The sequence below is a fragment of the Limanda limanda genome, chromosome 14 (genome assembly GCF_963576545.1).
Source record: "Limanda limanda chromosome 14, fLimLim1.1, whole genome shotgun sequence".
Lineage (NCBI taxonomy): Eukaryota > Metazoa > Chordata > Actinopteri > Pleuronectiformes > Pleuronectidae > Limanda > Limanda limanda.
Genome location: NC_083649.1, coordinates 13,783,915 through 13,802,920, shown reverse-complemented (window position 1 = coordinate 13,802,920; position 19,006 = coordinate 13,783,915). Strand labels below are relative to the sequence as shown.

General features: G+C 44.6%; 1 protein-coding gene across 1 annotated transcript; it reads left to right on the top strand.

The window, feature by feature from the left end:
* The first annotated feature begins 268 nt into the window (after positions 1-268).
* slc7a1a (solute carrier family 7 member 1a) lies at positions 269-17,069 on the top strand. Its single transcript, XM_061086611.1, has 13 exons — positions 269-477; positions 7,708-7,979; positions 8,066-8,248; positions 8,396-8,554; positions 8,985-9,162; positions 9,351-9,484; positions 11,229-11,451; positions 12,529-12,668; positions 14,304-14,406; positions 14,525-14,730; positions 15,756-15,907; positions 16,008-16,116; positions 16,540-17,069. The coding sequence occupies exons 2-13, from the start codon at positions 7,793-7,795 to the stop codon at positions 16,725-16,727; spliced, it is 1,962 nt and encodes a 653-aa protein (XP_060942594.1). The 5' UTR covers positions 269-477; positions 7,708-7,792; the 3' UTR covers positions 16,728-17,069.
* Positions 17,070-19,006: the final 1,937 nt, after the last annotated feature.

Below are 19,006 nucleotides of genomic sequence, written 5' to 3'. Positions count from 1 at the left end.
TACTCCAAATGGTTCAAAAACAGCTTTTAATTTACTTTCGGTACTCCTCAGACAGGCATTTTAGGCGAATCTCACCCGCTGCTTAAGAGGTTAATGTTCTCTAATCATCTCCCTACGTGTCTGATGATTAAACCACACACCTCAAAGTGAAATCACAGTCCTGGCTGACTTCTTCCCTCCAGTGGCCACTAGGGGCCGTCTGGTCTATCTGCGGTTCGTGGCTGCTTCACCACAGTAACACCAGTGAGTAGGCGGGGCTGTTGGTGTACCCCTCTCCCTCTCCCTTTACACTCCCTAAACACAGCAACCCGAAATCTTAAATTCCTTCACACCACCTGTGGGGAAACACACACCAGCTCCACCTCCAGCAAGGGTCGACACGGTTCGTTCTTCTCCACTTCGAGGAGTTTCTCAAACCTCGGAGGGAAGCTCTCTGTCTCGGATCCCTGCTCCATGCTCTGCTGCAGGATCTCCAAGGTAAAGATCCTCATGTGCAGCCACATGCATTCGCTGTAACAGTGTGTGAAGACAGAACTTCAGGGGTCAGGATGTGGGTTGGATGGTTTTCAGCGTGCACGCAACACTTTGGAGAGTTTTGAAGGTGGCTGCAGGAACACGCACCCGAGCGTGCACGCTGGGAACCACATGTTTCTTTCACTTCGTTTCGCATGGAAGAAGAATCTGATCGCTTTGCAGGAAGCAGCTGGTGAGATGTGGGATTGCTTGGGAAGCTTTCACCGAGTTGCACGGTCTCGCTCCTCAGAACCTCGCTGCTAAAAGTTGGAGGCGTTCACACGTGAAGGAAGGGGGGTGCTTGGGTTCATTGTCTGTGAGTGGCCGCGCTGTAACGTGAGAGGGGGTCCCGGGGGTGGGGTGGGGGGGTGTTGAGTGCAGCAGACAGTTGTGGTCTGTCCGAGGATGGACCAGGATGTGTCTCCTGGACTCAGACCCCGATCTGAAACAAGCACGGACTGGTCTGCGCTCCTGAAGCTGTGGGCAAGCTCTGGAACGAATTAGAGCTGATATCAATAAAGCACATCGATCTGTCTGTCTGTCTGTCTGTCTGTCTGTCTGTCTGTCCGTCCGTCCGTCCGTCCGTCCGTCCGTCCGTCCGTCCATATGTCTGTCTATCTATACATCTGTATGTCCATCTGTCTGTCTGTCTGTCTAGAACTGGTCTGAGCTGTGGCCAAGATCTTAGAAGTCAGCTCCTCTTTCTATGGAGTTTTCTAAAATAGGGTTTATTTTGTAATTTTCTATTAATCACTGTCAAAAAGACTAGTTGACTATTGACCTTTTAAATCCTGGTCATGGTTCAGGCCAGTTCTAGTTGGTCTAACTATAGCTGGTCTGAAAGTGGGTCACCAACAGGGAAGTTGCCAAGTGCAGGATTGGATGTAGCCTATACAAATGCACAGGAGGAGTGTGTGTGCGTGTATGTGTGTGCGTGTGTGTGTGTGTGTGTGTGTGTGTGTGTGTGTGTGTGTGTGTGTGTGTGTGTGTGTGTGTGTGTGTGTGTGTGTGTGTGTGTGTGTGTGTGTGTGTGTGTGTGTGTGTGTGTGTGTGTGTGTGTGTGTGTGTGTGTGTGTGTGTGTGTGTGTGTGTGGGAGCTTCACTGGGACTCTAGGACTGACTTCTGCGTTGTTGGGATTCATGTTTCACTCAGACTAAATGTTAGGTTGGATACATGCTCTGCTGCACATGTTGTATATTGCCAAGAATTTGGATTACACAATCCCGTTTTCTGATATTTACATTGCACGTTTAGAAAAACTGCCCTGCCTATAGTATTTCCATTTTATATATTATTTAATTTGTATTCTTACCACATTTATCCCTTTTACTGCTTCTCTTAGGATGGACAAAGAAGTTTAAAGACAGTCTTTTGCTAATGAGTGAAGGTTGTGGTTTTAATGGGCAAAGAATGATAAACACATTCCCTTTAGGACTTTTGTTAAATTGCTACTGATGAAAATGATATTGTGTTAAATATTTATTGTCCAGCCCTAACTGGTGGCATTTAGTGGTTTTTGACTTTGACATCTCAGAGCAGGGTTCAAACTGCCCCCCTGAGTGGCTCAAGTAATAGTAAATAGACACAATGTGTACAAAACATGGATCAGGGGGTAATAGTAACACACACCTACACACACATCATGCGTATTCCTGGCAACAGAAGGGATTATTCATGGGATTGAAATAGATTGAGATTATGAGAATGAATTTTGTACTCAGTGGTGCCCAGAAACAATCCCTGAACATAACAAAAACACCATCACAATAAAATACACACATCAGAATATAAATGTACATACATTTTGTATGTTGAAATACAGAATCTCTATTTTATGTAATATTTTGTTGTTAAATAGCATCTCAAAACTGAAATATTCTCTTGTAAAAGCCAGGATGACCTGGATGACTCAACTGATGCTGACCATCCACTCACATTATCAACAAGTTGATATTGATGTTACTTTATTTTTACCCATAGCCAGTTTGGTTTGCAGCAAAAAAAGAGGAGGCATCCATCCAATACACAATTCAAAATAATAACTCACTGATAGAAGACACGACCACAAAAACCATGACACACATTATTGAAAAGTTAAAGGTGACCTGGAGGGGTCTGCTTGAACCTGTCCCATAATTGTGCAGGTTGCGGCTTCGCAGAGTTATAAACAAATAACTGCGGTCCCTGAGTTTACGTGATCTCAGTTTCTGAAACAGAAAAAAAAGAGGGGTGAACAAACTTTTAAACTTTTCCTGAAAAACCACTTCGTGGAATGGGGCCCGAGGCCAATATAGCAGCAATGTTGACTGTTCACAGGCCAATCAAGCGTCAATGCAGTCGAGTTTACCGAGCAGAGTTGGATGGCATCCTGTGTACACAAAGTGTGTGGAATAGGAAGGGAAGGAAAATGTAGTAATAGTGTAGCTGAACAACTCCCAAGTAGACGACTAAAACACAGAACCCCAAGGATTTTATCCGTCTGTTCCTCAAACATCATGTGTTGTTGCTTTTGTGCATTATAATCAGTGGTGTGCAGGGATTTTTACAGACAGGCAAACAAAGCTGTAGACTTATCATGTTGTCATGGATATATTTGACAAAGACAATGTTGATGGTGGCGCATAATATGTGAGAACAACTGTTATAACCATGCACGTGAGAGCAGTGAGACAGACCAGAGCGTCTGATGCCGGTGAGAGTACGGGAACTGAGCTTCGGGTTTGAGGAATTGCACCTTTTTGTCCACAGGCATACTACTAGCTTCACTCTCTGCATCATAACAGATCTCAACTCAGTGGAAGCGGAATACTCTTTTCCCGGGATACAACTAATATTATAATACAAATTGTAGCAATTCAAAGGGCATGTCCTTCAGGTTGCTTGCTTCTGGCTGTCAGGCCACTGTCAGATTGAAACACAGCCGTGGCCTGAGACCTTTAAACCTTAAGTAAATACCTTGAAATGAATATGATATGTCAAACTGTATGTATGACCCATTTCCACTCAAGTCTGCCTGACCTTAATCTGGAAAACCAGGTGCAAGTAGCATCATCATCATTATTACCATCTGTCATCAGACACCTAGCCAAAGAGAAGCAGTTTCAGCCGGTTAGTTGTGAAATGGGATATCCTCCTGGTATCTATTGCCTGGTATATGGTGATCAGTATGCCCCTCTGGGAAAGTATAATAATTTAGTTTATCCGAAGCAGTATGAACTTTTCTATCACGTTAGCCAGGTAGTGAAATGTAAATTTATATAAAGCAGTTTTTTACATTTTAATATATTTTTTCTGACTTTAAAGGCTGAAGTGAGTGGAGGCTCAATTTGGCCTTTAAAGTGTTGTAGCACTGAAAAGGTCTCTAACTGTAAGCGGTGTCATATTCATAGACCTCTTTCATTGGTTCTAGAGGATCACACCCCCTTTCCTGTTCAACGCCCACCACTGGTGGCTGCTGCCTCTTCTGTCTGCACATTTCATCTTCTATTCTCAACAAAGCAATTTTTAAACTTGTAAAAGCTCTTGTATTTTGTCAGTGTGTGTACACCAAGATAAGAAGAGAATCCTTTTCATAAGCCAGATGGGCTTTGTAGACACTTTTTACAGTTTTGAACCTCTTAGCTTTTATTCCTGTTTAAAGAATAAATTTCATTATTAAATTCAAATAGAGCGTGCATGAATGAATTCATGCAAAGGTACGCTTGAGTGAGCCCAAGCCAAAGGCTTCTGTGGATGCAGCCACCAGTTAAGGGCACTTGTTAGAGCTTGCTGTGGCTTCTTTCAAATCATGGTAACTGTGACTGTTTGCCTCCATGCAACTGTAGCTCAGTGACTTCGTTAGAATTCAAGTGCATCCAGACGTACGAATGTAGGACTTTAATCATCAGGGCCTTCCAGCTACTGCTTGTGTGTGCATTTGTGTGCGAGTGTATGCAGCTTGGAATAGCCGAGCCATGTGATTCCTCCAGATTCTATTTCAGATAGGCAAGGCCTCGTTGAACGCTCTGCACTCTTCACGGCAGCTTGAAAGATACGTAGTCCAGTGCGATGTTTAATCCCCGTATCTGTTCTCATTCTGTCAAGACCCACCCGACAGGTGAAGCGTAGCTATAGGGGGTTTCAAGTTCCAACTCCTCCACGTGGAAACCGGTTCATTCCATTTCGACATCGATCTGCAACACTGACATTTCACGCAACATTAACAAAGTTTATATCAAGATGCCTCATGTTTCAGAAAGTTTTTTTGTGCTTTGTCTCAGCTCTTGTGTAACATGTGTTCCCAGGTCACCGATTTCATTAAGGCCTCTTTCTTTCTTGCTTACGTGTGTGCAAGTGCGTCTTCGTGCCCCTAAGTGCTTCATGATTACCGTTGGCCAATCGAATAGTATTTTTCCTCTAAGCTTTTATTTAAGAACTTCCTGGATTTTACAATAATGTGGCACACGTGACGTTGTGATAATCAGCTACTTCTTTATCTTGGGGGAATAATAACGTAAGCATGGGCTAACCGCAGCTGCTTTAATCCAGTAATTTAATGGATTATTTATTGCTCCTAATGATGGGCGGGAGCACAGTGGTAAACAGTAAGGGAGCTTAACCTCTTAGAGCAGTGGTTCTTAACCTTATTGAGGTACTGAACCCTGCAAGCTTCATCAGTGCATTCATCGAACCCTTCGTAATTGGACGAATAAAATATTATTTCTTCAAAACATAGGTATATATTTTGTTAGTGCACAAAATTAACCAATGCCTCAGGTGCACACAAAATCCCTGTGTTCAAAGAACAAAACCAACAAACAGGAATTTCACACAAAAACATAACTAATATGATAAATAATATTTATTGCAAATCAATGTGACTTTTGCTGTTGCCTTTCAGATACAGCTTCAGAAATGCGCGGCTTCACCTTGGCAAGTGCGACTCTTATATAATTTTCACAACAAAGTCTGTTCCTTTTACTAATTTTTATGTCTACCATCCTCGAAAAGTATTGCTGGCTGTATGACGCTGAATGACGCACAATCACAACAGCCACAAGTCGACTACGGAGCGCACCAAGCAGCACAGATATCAAAGCTAAGCAATGTGGCGTGATCAGCTGCAGCCAATGACGGCCAAGTGGAGGGGGACTTCACGAATAATACGAGTTGGCTGAATTTCTTTTGTGTAACAAATTTTTACTAAGCAACAACATATTTGTAATCTGATACGGCGAAGAAAAATTGTGTGTTGCCAAGTTGTCTGCAGCCAATTTTTTGACGGCCGACAAAAACGGCCAGATATTGCCAGTGTGAACCGGGCTATACTGTGTGTGTCTTGACCCCTGCCGAACCCCCGAGAGTGACTCACCGAACCCCTGGGGTTCGATCGAACCCAGGTTAAGAACCACTGTCTTAGAGTGTAATATCCACTGTGGATTTTCTCTTTTCGGTGGTTTTGACCCAAGCACGTAAATGATTTCAATTGGATTTGAACACTTGAGAATTGGATGGATGATATGAAAAAGCTCTCGACCTGGTATCAAGTGAAGACATCTTCTGTGTTTTGTTTTTTCCTGGTGTAAAGAGGCCATCTCAGGAGGTGAGGGGAAGTCAAATGCTATAAATACACCTGATGGCTTTCTAGGAAAACTGAAACAGGAAATGTTTCCCACTGGAAATGTGAGCTTTTTTGCAAGAGTTTATCTATTATTCAACATCTATAACTCCATTATGTCTATTCTTCATATGTGGTCAAATAGGCTGAATCTGATTGTAAAGTTGGACTCAATTTGAGCCCAGTTGAAAAAAAAGGGCAGTCACCTCAGCTTACCCTTATGTGGAAGTTTCTACGGGGTACGACACAACTGTTGCACTGTCCACACGACCTTTTATAGATTTGTGTCCTCATGTCAATGGTTTCTGGAAAGCGGCCATTACCTTGAAATGGGTCATCAAGTTATTCTTCTCCATGTCAGTCCCTCAAGTCCCAGTGTTTCTTCCATGGAACATACCACTGCACTTCTACCAGACATTTTCCGACTTGTTTACACACACTACCCCCCCTCCCCCGCTTTGTTCCAGCTGCCCTCCATGTTTTGTTTCTCCCATCCAAATATCAAGATCTACCTCTCAGTGTATGTGAGCTCAGCACTGGGGAATGTCCATGAGTTGTTGACTACTGACCCAGAGAAGCGTCTCAGCAGACGGTCATGGAGTCTTACAGCTGTGTTGTGCCTCCAGAGACAGTTGCTCATTCCTCAATGAGTGTGTAGTTATGTCAGATAATAATACGCCGCGAAAAAGAACATGTTCCGGTCGAGCTTTAGTTTAAAGGCTGAGTGCACCAATTTCTAAACTGTATAAAGTCTCAAATAAATGGTTTGTTACAGGAGGTGTCATGAAGTTGCCATTAATAAGGAAGGGAGAAGTTTTTTTAAGATGCATTTTGGGAAATGTGGGATCCAGCAGTTTTGGAGCTTGACACATACAAGGGACTAAAAGTCTCTGCCTATTTTTTAGATAAACTTTGACTATTCTATCTTAAATCTGTCACTTGCGAGGCCCCCAGTCGAATGGAAGTGCAATAAAACCCCTTAAATTTAATTTGAAATATTTTAAATCCTATCATTTAAGAAAGAATATCGAGAATAAGAGCAAATGCTTCAGATTTATTCTGTATGCTTTGAAAAATTGACTCCAAGCGCAGATGCAGTATTTGTCTTGGTAAGTTGAGTTTCTTCTGCAATGTGCAGGAGTAACTCAATATGCTGAGCCTCCACGGTGTCATTGGAGAATGTATTTTTGTGTCATGAGTTATGATTCTCTTTGTGTTGAAACAATCTGTTCACGGCTCTGCCTCCTCTCCAGTGAGTTGTGTTGCATTGCGTAACATGCTGGGAACATACCCAACAATAAAATGGATTATCCCTATAGGTCCTCAGTTTTTTGGCTCGCGGGCAAACATTGTGGATTTGGGTTGAAACCGTGTTCTGCTGACGACAAGTTTGTCGAGCACGGGTGAACCCCTTAACCCGATCTGTACCGCTTGACCCCTGTGACACTGGTGTTTATAGATGTGCATGACGTGCCGCTTTACCAGTGGATCAAGCACGATACAGGATTCTGTCAGTCACCGACTAAAGCTCTCCTTTTAACTGCAAGTGTGGGAAACTTGTTTAATGACCGTCCTTCTGTCCCTTGCCTCCTATTAGGGTACGTGACCTCTCCCCTGCTCCCCTGTGACCTCTGAATCCCAGCCGACCTTCGACTCCTCCCCCAGAGGCCGGACTGTCATCCATGGCGCTGGAGAAGCTCCTGCGTTTCGGGAAGCGGTTGCTGCGGGTGAAAGTGGTGAACTGTAACTCCGATGACTCCCGCCTGTCGCGATGTCTTAACACTTTTGACCTGGTGGCGCTGGGCGTGGGCAGCACGCTGGGCGCCGGCGTCTACGTGCTAGCCGGGGCTGTTGCACGAGAGAATTCGGGTAAGTTAACATCACAGTAAATAAATAAATAAATGATGTCCTCAGAGACAGATCTTCTAATCCTGTGATTCCCCCTTCCATCCCAGGTCCTGCTATCGTGCTGTCTTTCCTGATAGCAGCCTTGGCCTCAGTGATGGCCGGTCTATGCTATGCTGAGTTTGGAGCCCGTGTTCCCAAGACAGGTTCAGCTTATCTCTACTCCTATGTGACAGTAGGGGAGCTCTGGGCGTTCATCACTGGATGGAACCTCATCCTCTCCTATATCATCGGTAAACAACACGGCATTTCCTTCTATGTTGTCTCTTATTTGTTACTTTCTAATTAGAGGTGATTTATTTTGGATTTGAAGAACACCAGGTGCTGTTGCTCAGCGACAAATTGAGAAAGGACTCTCCTCTGCTCTCTCTCCACCTCAGGCACCTCCAGTGTGGCCCGTGCATGGAGCGCCACCTTCGACGAGTTGGTCGGGAAGCGCATCGAAATGTTCTGTAGAGAACACATGTCTATGAATGCTCCGGGTATATTGGCCGAATACCCCGACATGTTTGCTGTCATCATCATATTCACCCTCACAGGTTTGGAAACCCCTCTTTCTGTATTTCTCTATCTCGTCTCGTCACTTGTGGTTTCCCCTGAGCCCGTGTCTATGATGTTTTCCAAATCAGGGGCCATAAAGGGGCCTCAATTTACACAGAGGGGCCAGTTAAAAGACAGATTATTCATTATTCCTGATTCAGTAAGGTGTACAATTAAGTCATTCTTTGTCTATATTTAGCTCTATAGCCTTTGGCAAAGACACACCTTACAGAATCTGTTTTGTAAATTGTTTCTTACAAATATTTGACAAACCACTTTATTTAGCAATAAACCACAGATATGGAAAACACTCGGTATGCAAACACTTTAAATATGCTGCTGAGAATCATTATAGCTGCCAACTGGAAAAATATGACTGCATAGCAAGTTTGACTTATTTTTCCATCCTGTGTCTTCTCTATTCCCAAGGTCTTCTGGCATTCGGGGTGAAAGAGTCAGCCATTGTGAACAAAGTTTTTACGTGTATCAACGTCCTCGTCCTGATGTTCATGGTGGTCTCTGGGCTGGTCAAGGGCACCATGAAGAATTGGCAGATCGACCCTGACGAGATCCTTAATGGCAATTACACCAGTAACTCCAGTCTCAAGTAAGAAAATAGACGTACAAACATGAAGATGTTCTGAGAATTATCCCATGTAAAATCTTTCTATATTAAAGGTCTCATTTACTCTGGGTAATCCACAGTTTGTAATTCTGGTGAACTGACCCTTTAAAACCACAACATTTAAGGTGGTATTTTGCTGGTTTCATTTATTCCATTCCCTTCCCGTCCAGTGTGACAGTTGTCCTGCCAACCAAAGAGAGATTAGGGGTGGGCGGCTTCATGCCATTTGGTATCACAGGCGTCCTCTCAGGAGCTGCTACCTGCTTCTACGCCTTCGTCGGGTTCGACTGCATCGCCACCACAGGTCAGTGCAGCATGAAGCCAGAAGAAGAAAAAAACACACACTGAATTTTGTTGGCCTCGTTCTCTTCTCGTTCCACTTCTCAAATCCTTTCCACTGCCTCATGGGTATGTTTCAGGTCTGTGGGGGGTGGGGTGGGGGGTGAAACCGGATCTTGAGTCGGGACCATTTCAATCCTCAACTTGTCTAAACATCCAGGGGCATTGCACGAGAGGGGCAGGGTGTAAAAGAAAAGATGCAGTTTAGTGAGTTGGGCCCTGCTCTTGGCAGAATGCCCAGCAACGTGACGGAGCTCAGCGACATAAATCAAGATACGGGCTTCGGGGCGAGTGTTGTTTCTGTGCAGCGCCACACCTGTGTGTCTTTATGTGTGTAGTTCCTGAACGCTTCAAGGCCCCTGAGTAGTAAAAAAAAAGGAGTTTCTTTCAGATTGTCTACTCTCCAGCCCCTGACTTTACCCACCCCTCTTTTTCCTCAATTCTAATTGGCTGGGGTGAAGTTAACCCTGAACAAGTACTGGAGTTTAGCTTGTGGGCATATCAGTCACACACACACACACACACACACACAAACTTAGGCACCTTTAAGCCATTATACCGTGTCTGTGTGTCTGTGTGTGTGTGTGTGTAGCATCAAGGTGTCATGAAGCAATCATCTCATCCTCCTCCCACACACACATGTGCAGCCAGTACAGTACATTCACACAACTGTCACCTCTGTTCTTCCTGTGACCCCTGACCTTCCAGCAATCTTTAATCAGTAGCTGTCACCCATCATGAATAGCGGCGCAGGACAGGCTCCATCATCGCGATGTGATTTCACTGCAGAACAAGACCTGAGTGTTCGCCTTCAGGGCGCTGTTGCATAATCGCCTGCTTCGTCCGAATAGTTGGGTGTGTTAGTCTTCTGGTTGCACAGGGACAAAATAAGCTCCTTGTTCAAATGTGTTGCAAAATACCACACGGAATGTTTCTCGAATATATCTCTGTTTGGACAGTTTTTCCGTGTTTCCAAGAGCGCTGCCGCCACAGCCAAGGAGTGGATACTGTGAATTATTCTGAGCTGCACCCCTGCTTTAAAACGGTGAATAGTTAGTTAATAACAAACTATCTGACATAGAAGCTAATGGATGGATGCTAATGCAGTCCCCTCCAAAATAAATGACCCATCCCATTCAGACCATTTATGGGGTAATTTGACAGCTTAATTCACAATTAATAAAATTGTATTGTCAATGTAATACAAGCAATTTTACTAAGCCGTGATGCTGGGAACAGTTTCAGGAGGTTAATGATACATTAAAAAGGGGATTGACCTTATTGGCCTAAAATATATAAATATCCCTGTAGTTACCTGCTTTATTAGAGTAAGGGCATACTGGAGTCACATGTAATACTCTGCAATATATGCACAATACTCTGCACTTTACTGCCTTTTTTTTGCACTTCTGGTTAGACGCTAAACTGCATTTCGTTGCATATGTACTTGTACTGTGCAATGACAATAAAGTTGAATCTAATCTAATCTAATATGTGCTCTAATAGTCAAGAACTACATCACAGAAGATGCAAACTCAGCACCGATAGAACTGGGAACCTTTTTGTGCTGAGGCAACAGTCCTACACCACGCACTGCCACTGCCCTTTTTAAAATAGATGCATGTCATTAAAGTTTCAAAGACAAATGTTTGCACCTGTTGCAGTAAAAAGTGATTTATTGCAACTTTAAATGTCTTTGCATGCCTTAGGTGAAGAGGTGAAGAACCCCCAGAGAGCCATCCCTATCGGCATCGTGTCCTCGCTGCTCATCTGCTTCGTGGCGTACTTCGGCGTCTCCGCGGCCCTCACCCTCATGATGCCCTACTACCTGCTGGACAGCAACAGCCCTCTGCCTGTGGCCTTTAAATACGTGGGCTGGGGAGGAGCCAAGTACGCTGTCGCTGTAGGCTCTCTGTGTGCTCTGTCGACCAGGTGAGCAGTTACACAAGCCTTGCACTGGAAAACGCATGTTCTAGTTCTGTCACTCGCTCAGATAAACACACAGACACACGCATTTAGGTGTGGGTGCACGTGTTTGTGTGTGTGTGTGCACGTGTCTGTGTGTGTGACTGTGTGAGTGTATATTTAGCTTCAGAGGGCATTTGATCCCGTGAACTGAAAATAAGATTTTAGTATGTGATTATTTAGCAATGCCGCGGGTCACTATCGGTCACCACAATCTGCATTTATATTACTTACCAGTTTTTATTTGTTTTATTAAGGTGATATTACCGTATGCACCCATTTATTTTGTATGGGAATTTATTGCTTTTTTAAAATAGTGCATGATTTTAAATTAAAGACGTCAGGTTGATCGGTGTGAACAGATGTGTTCTTGGGAATCAAACATGTCCTAGCATGCTATTATTTATCTGACCCTATATGTCATGCGCAGTATGAATAAAGGCCAGCGCATGCTTCTGCGTTTTTAGGGGCCCGGAAGCACGAGAGTTCTTCCGGGCCCCTTATGTACTTATGTATCCCTTCTTACGTGCTTACATGCGTTGCCCAATTTTTCTAGCTAGACGGCAAAGCTCCGCAAGCCTCACGAAGCCCGCAAGGCTGTGATTGGTCTGCTAACTACATCCTTTCAGGAGTCGCATTTCCGGTTTCATGCCCCATAATACTGGCGGAAACCAGAAAAAGGCTATGAGAAGCCGACGTGGCGATGTAAATAAACAGTCGACGACGACTGCCACACACGAAGAAGAGCCGACTTCGACAAAAAACATTACACCGCCTAGTGGTCTGGCGGTGAATTGCTTTGCATCGAGCGCAACCCTTGGGGAACTATAAATTAAAACGAGTCCCACGACACAGCTACGTGAAAAGCCGCAGACACCGTTGCAGAAGCATGCGCCGGCCTTAAGGTTGTGTAAATGTAATGTTTATATACTATATATATGTGCTTTGTCAATGTGAGCTAGAGTCTGTGTTGATGTATGTTTCATGGCCTTTTCATGTGTGTAAGTGTGGATACTGTATATCCTGGTCTTCCCCCCCTGGTAGCCTGCTGGGTGCTATGTTCCCTATGCCCCGTGTGATCTGGGCTATGGCCGACGATGGGCTGCTTTTCAAGTTCATGGCCGAGATCAGCCCCCGCACCAAAACCCCGTTAATCGCAACCCTCACCTCGGGCATAGGGGCAGGTGAGACACTAACACGCATGTTTTGAAACTGCATCCACGTACACAGAGGCGTCTCTTCACGCCGCAGCCCAAGCAGAGTGTGTTTAGGTTGTTGGGTCTGGGCCTGCATGCTCCAGGGACTTTGACATGTTTGAATGTATCTTTGGCCACTTAAGGGATTTTTTGTCTACCTGTGTCTCAGTGATGTGAGGAAGAATATGAATGCAGAACTAATCTGCATGGTGAGGTAACCTAGGGTTTTAAACTGGAATGGGGAGTAACAGCATGGTGGGCACAATATTTGGTATTTAAGGGAGATACATTTTGCATGCTGACATCAGAATGCCCTTGGACCACCCTCACGACCCTGATGATCTGCAGTGCACCCTGAGTATCCTGTGGCACATCCCCCCCCCTCCGAATCCCCTAACTTCTGTCTTGCTGACATTACTCACCTCTTTTCCCTCACACCTCCCCTGTGTCTCCTACTGAGCCCCCTTCAATCATTCCTTCCCTCTGGTTCCTCTGCTCTACACCTACAACTATTTCCAATCTGATGTTTTCTTCCCCCCCTCCACCCCAGTCTGTTGGGTTCCATGTTCCCCCTACCCCGTATCATCTTTGCCATGGCTAGGGATGGCCTGCTCTTCTCCTTCTTGGCCCACGTCAGCGAGAGGAAGTCCCCCATATCGTCCACTATGGTTGCTGGGGTTATGTCTGGTAAGATAAAAACAGGGGTTGGTCACTACAACAGATTTCCCTCTGCTGGATTCCAGCGAGCCCACGTCAGAGATCAGGGTAGATCTAAAGACAATACAAGGCAATAAGTGAAAACCCTACAGACGGCTGGCCGGTGTATGGTCAGTGTTCAGGTTCAGGTCGGATCAGGTCCGTGAGGTTTGATTATTGTCATTGGCACTGAACAAGCCAGGGGGCGATATAAAGCCCTTCTTTTCATAGAGTGTAGGCCCTTTCAAGGTTATCGGACAATTAAGGACTTAAACAAAAATATTTGTGTAGCCTTTGGGTGCATAGCTAGATGTTTAATCAGGTGCTTCTGCCTTTTTTAACATGAACCTATGAAAAGTGATGGTAGAGCTTATGCCTGCTGGCAAAACATTCGACTACTCAGCTTTATTATATCAATGTTTGATTTCAACAAGTTGCGATTTAGTATGTGTGCACATGTGACAACCACTTGCCTCCACTTTAGATAAAGGCCAGCATGATGATGGAGAAACGTGCCCATCTTTTGTGTCAGTCCTGCACATGTTTGTGTGTGTGTCATTGTGTGTTTGACAAATACCAAACTAGTGTACAGCAGTGTAATCAACCCCCACTGACCCGACCTGAGCTTCCCCCTGAGGGATAAGGAAAAGCAAGAGCCAGGGTGACAGAGAGAGGGAGATGGAGTGATGAAGAAGTGGAGGATGCATGAGATGATGTTTAAGTCAGCTTTCGACTTTCCTGTTAACAAATGGCTGGAAGAGACAACGTGTGGTTTTTCAATGACTTGCGACCCTTGTGAAAAAAGTTTAATCGCATATCAGAGGGCAATCTTGAAAATATATATGAATTATCTTTGTTTAAAATGTTCGTACACTCAAGCAAATATCTTCACTGCTCTCTCTTTCTTCTCTTTCCTGCCCATTAAAGCTATCATGGCCTTTCTGTTCGACCTGAAGGACCTGGTGGACCTGATGTCCATAGGGACGCTGCTGGCCTACACGTTAGTGGCGGCCTGTGTCTTGGTGCTCAGGTCAGTGGTGGGGACAGAAGAGGAACTCCCTTGGTTGAATGTTCCATTTTGACCCTACTTTCAGGTGGAAACACTTTTGAGTTTGAATCAGCTTCGTGTGTGTGTTTGATTGTGTCAGGTACCAGCCGGAGCAGCCTAGTTTGGCGTATGAGTTGGCCAGCACCCAGGAGGAGGTGGAGCAAAGTGACGGCATCAGCATTCCCAGTATGGGCATGCTGCCCGGTGTGGAGGAACGGTTTAGCGTCAAGACGATGCTGTTCCCAGACAACCCCGAGCCATCCGCGCTGTCGGGCTTCACCGTCAATGTCTGCGTCTCTGTCCTGGGTAGGTGATCCAGACTTAAGGCTCCATAAGCTTCTCCGTGTCCGTGGCGCACGGGGGGACGCACGTATCCCACAGACTCTTTTTGATTTTTGCTTCTCTGACAACTGTACGTGCTCAAGACAATTCACCGCCAAACAGTAGGTGGCGCAACAGAAGACGAGCTCAGAGAAGCCTACCTCATTTGTGCGTAGAAGAAATCTACTTTATTGTCTTGCTCCCTGATTTCCTCACAAACAGTGAACGATTGGAACTAACAGAACTAAATAAAGTGACCCCCAGCGGGTCAAAATGCTGATGTTATCATTTCTTAGCGCAGCGGTTCCCTGGTCTTGTTTCCGAACTGTGTTGCTAATTCCATAGCTTGAAGCTACACGGAGGCAGCTAGCTTTCCCCCCAGCTTCCACACACAGTCAGCAGGACTCCCGACACTAACTACTACCCAGTGTTTGCTTCTAACCTGACGGTGTTTGAGAAACAGTGTCATGATAGAAGTGGAATTAAAGTCGTGACAGCGGGTTTTTGGCTGTTACCACCGCAGTTAGCATGGTGGCTAGCCCGCTAGCCTAGCCCGCTAGCGCCGTTATGAAAGTTCGTAATAACAGTATGTGACCGTACACACATGCCGTCAGTGCTCTAACCAGCCACCGTCAGCCGGACAACTCCGCTGGCTTAACACACACGCCACATTAGTCGTAGAATCGTAGTTGTGTTTGGGTTTATTGTGATAAATGGAATGAGACAGGAAGTTTGAGGTCCGGAAATGATTTTGTTCCGAAATGCTGTCGTTAGCGGACCAATCACAGCCAAGGGCTATCCGTAGGCTCTCTGCCATGCCGACGGATAGTTAGAAAAGGTGCACGAAAAGCTCTCCGAGGCGCTCGGAGAGGGCGTTTCTCTGTCCGTTTCTGTCCGTGTCAGTAAAAACGGAGAAGCATATATCAGCCTTTACTGTGTGTTAGCGACTTAAAACAAAATATGTAAGAACAATGGTGAGATTTGTGACATTAAACATGAATGTCCTCCAGGAACGTTGATCCTGGCGTTCAGTGTGCTGGCTGTGCAGGGAGGCTTCGCTGTGTGGAACATCGTAGCCCTCACCTTCATCTTTATGGTGTGCCTCTCCATCACCTTCATCATCAGGAGACAACCTGAGAGCAAGACCAAACTATCTTTCAAGGTTTGATTCTAGGAACTCCCTCTGTAGAACAATGAAGGATTAAGAGTAGGCGACTACTTTTTCATCATCACCTCCGGCATTCATGTTTTCTTTCTCTTAGGTTCCGATGCTGCCGTTCCTCCCAGTGATCAGCATGTTTGTGAACGTCTACCTGATGATGCAGCTGGACAGAGGCACTTGGATACGGTTTTCATTCTGGATGGCCCTAGGTAGTGATGCTCCGTTACTATCCACCTCAACCACCTGTTGCAGAACGTGAACTTGACTTTTAATAGGACACTTTTCACTTGAGTGTCTCTAATCGAAGGATGGTTGGTTCTGAGACTAAATACACACAACTGCCACCTGTTTTAGTACCTTGAAACTGCCGTCCAATAAAGTGACCAGATATTTTTCATCATTTTAAGATTGCAAATTTACATCTGAGTCACAATAAGCAAGTATATGTTATTCTCTGAGAAAATAAATGTTTGAAAACAAAGCACCTGGAACTTCACCAACATTTTGTAGGTTCTTCCCTAAACTATAATGCATCCTTCTACCCAGATTCTTCGTCATCTGTCCTGTAGTTTTTGTGTTTCAATGACTATATATCGCAGACGCTGATGATATTTCTTGCTCTGCTTCTTCAGGTTTCTTGATCTATTTCGGTTACGGCTACCGTAACAGCGCTGAGGGCAAGATGGCCCGCTCGTCTCCAGACACGGAGATGATCGGCTTCAAGCTCAGTCACGAATCGGAGGCCGCGTCGCAAGAGAAGGAGGCCTTCCTTCAGAACGGAATCCTCGCCGGGGAGGAGCTTGAGGACGAGGAGTTGTAGAAAGCGTAGGAAGCATCGGAACCTATGTCAACCTGCCCTGACGCCCAGTCTGTCTGTGTAAGAGTATTTCTGAAAAGACAACTCCCAGCCCCTCACTGACGGTACTCCCAGTTGGGAAGAGTAATGATAAAATGACAGTTTGGCCTAAAATTCACAGACGTGTAACGTTCCCCCTTCAGCTGTCGGGTAGAGCGCAGGCGGCTGGTGATAAATGTATCATCCTAAAACAGAACTTTTATGAACATAACTTGTATTATTGCGGTTTGTGAGACAGGCTTGTTACTCCCTTGTGGTTGGCCTTGAGGTTTAGCCGCTGTCTGAAGCGGGTGGGTGGGGGGGTGGGCTTCATGCTGGAGACAGGACACATGTTTCAGGGAGGCTCAGAGATACTGGGAAACCAGAATGTTTCCTTGTCTTCCTGTCAGGGTTGCTTCTTCGGAGAGTGCCTGGGTTACATGTCTGGCAGCAGGACCACGTGCACATGAAATCGCAGCTGTCGTCTTGTTGCCAGAAAGTTCTGCCCTGATGGATGCATATATCTGTTTGAGCATAACAGCTACTGCACTGTATCTACATGACTCTGGAGCATCTGATAACACACAGTCAGTATTAAATACAGATTTGTACCAATAACTGTTAAACCCGATAAACTCTTATGTAACTGATGTTGAAATGCTCCCAGCTCCCAGCGGCGCTCGCTGACGAGCGGCAGCTTGCACAACACGCCCTGCAGCACACTCTGCTTGTCTGTGATGTAATTGCACTCGTTCAGGAGCAGCAGAACTGGGGCGGCAGGAAGCTGTAACTCACACTTTCCATGTGTCCGACTTTAAGTCTGAATGATTGCGGTTGTACTTGCCGACACTGGCAGCGTGTCGTGGTTGTACAGTGTGGTTTTAAATCAGGCAAGAAGCAGTGGAGAACATTTAAGTCAGGTTTCCTCTGCAGATACAGTGAGAGGAAGGGATCCAACAGGAATATTCTACATTTTCAACAGATATCTGATTCAAATGCCCTTCACAGTGAAAAAGTTTTAAATAGCCTCTTACTTGGTAAATCTATCAACCTGAGTGAAAGTATGGGATCTGATTTGTCAATCCTGGTACATGTTGAACATCATGTGCAGACATTGGCGGTTGCTGAATGCCAGCTGCTGTCAAGTCTCCCTAGATCACAGTGTGTCTTTCACAGTGCTGGCTGCTGTGTCTTTTGGCATCTGTAGCTTATAAATAACAAAAAACAGCCTGACTTTTTTTCTGAAAATGTTTTATTTGGATAAATGTGTCTTTTTATTACCCGCTTTCTAAAATATTATTTCGGGTGTTTTTCAGATTATGGCTCTGACTCGACTTCATTTTTTAGTAAAAGCCTGTGAAGAATCTGATCAGGTAGAATTTCATCACCCATGTTCAGGTTTATTTCCATTTTATTGTTGTTGCTCTATACAACTCAAGATCTGTGAACGCATTTTAACGTGTAATTCCCCTCTTTTAAAAAAAAGATGAATTGATGATTAAATGCTCATATATTCATCAATTAACACAATATCAACATATCAACATGTCCACATTGTTCTCATTCGTTTCAACCTTTCAGTGCATTTTGTCTCTTGTTTTGGGAGTCCTTCACAAAGTTGTACATGTGTTATCATTTTAATCATGTGTATATAAAATGTTGTGTATATTTCTTGCAGTAAATTATTTGTATATTAGGGAAAAGGATTTTTTTTATGACTTATAGTCATTTTTATCAGCACAACTAAAACTGTATGGTCAGAGTTGGTAAAAAACTAATTAAATCACAGCCTTAACTTTCTTAGGATCCCTGGCCTTCACGAGCAGTGATGCCTTTTGAATGAAACCGAGCAGTTATCGTGTTTTTACCGCTTTCCTTTTTTGTCTGGTTTGTTTTTTAGACAGATTATACAGAAACTCCTGGACGGATTATTACATTTGAGTGTGAAACTTTGGTGCAGCTTGGTGGAGCTGTCAAAGGAATGAACTCTTCATAGTACAACAGGACAACTATTTACAACAACTCCATTTCATCACTTCATTTACACTCAACGGACAATAACAGCTTATCGTATTTATGTGTGTGTGTGTGTATATGACAGTTACAGTTCAGAGGGAATCATTTGGATCTTTGGTGAACTTGTTCGTACATGTCGTGCCAAAGCTCAGTGTTTACCCCTGACAGAAATACTCAGTGTTCATACATATACTCTATAAATAGATGAAGGGAAGGGACTTCTTTCCGTCTCCTGTGAAGCTGCTTTA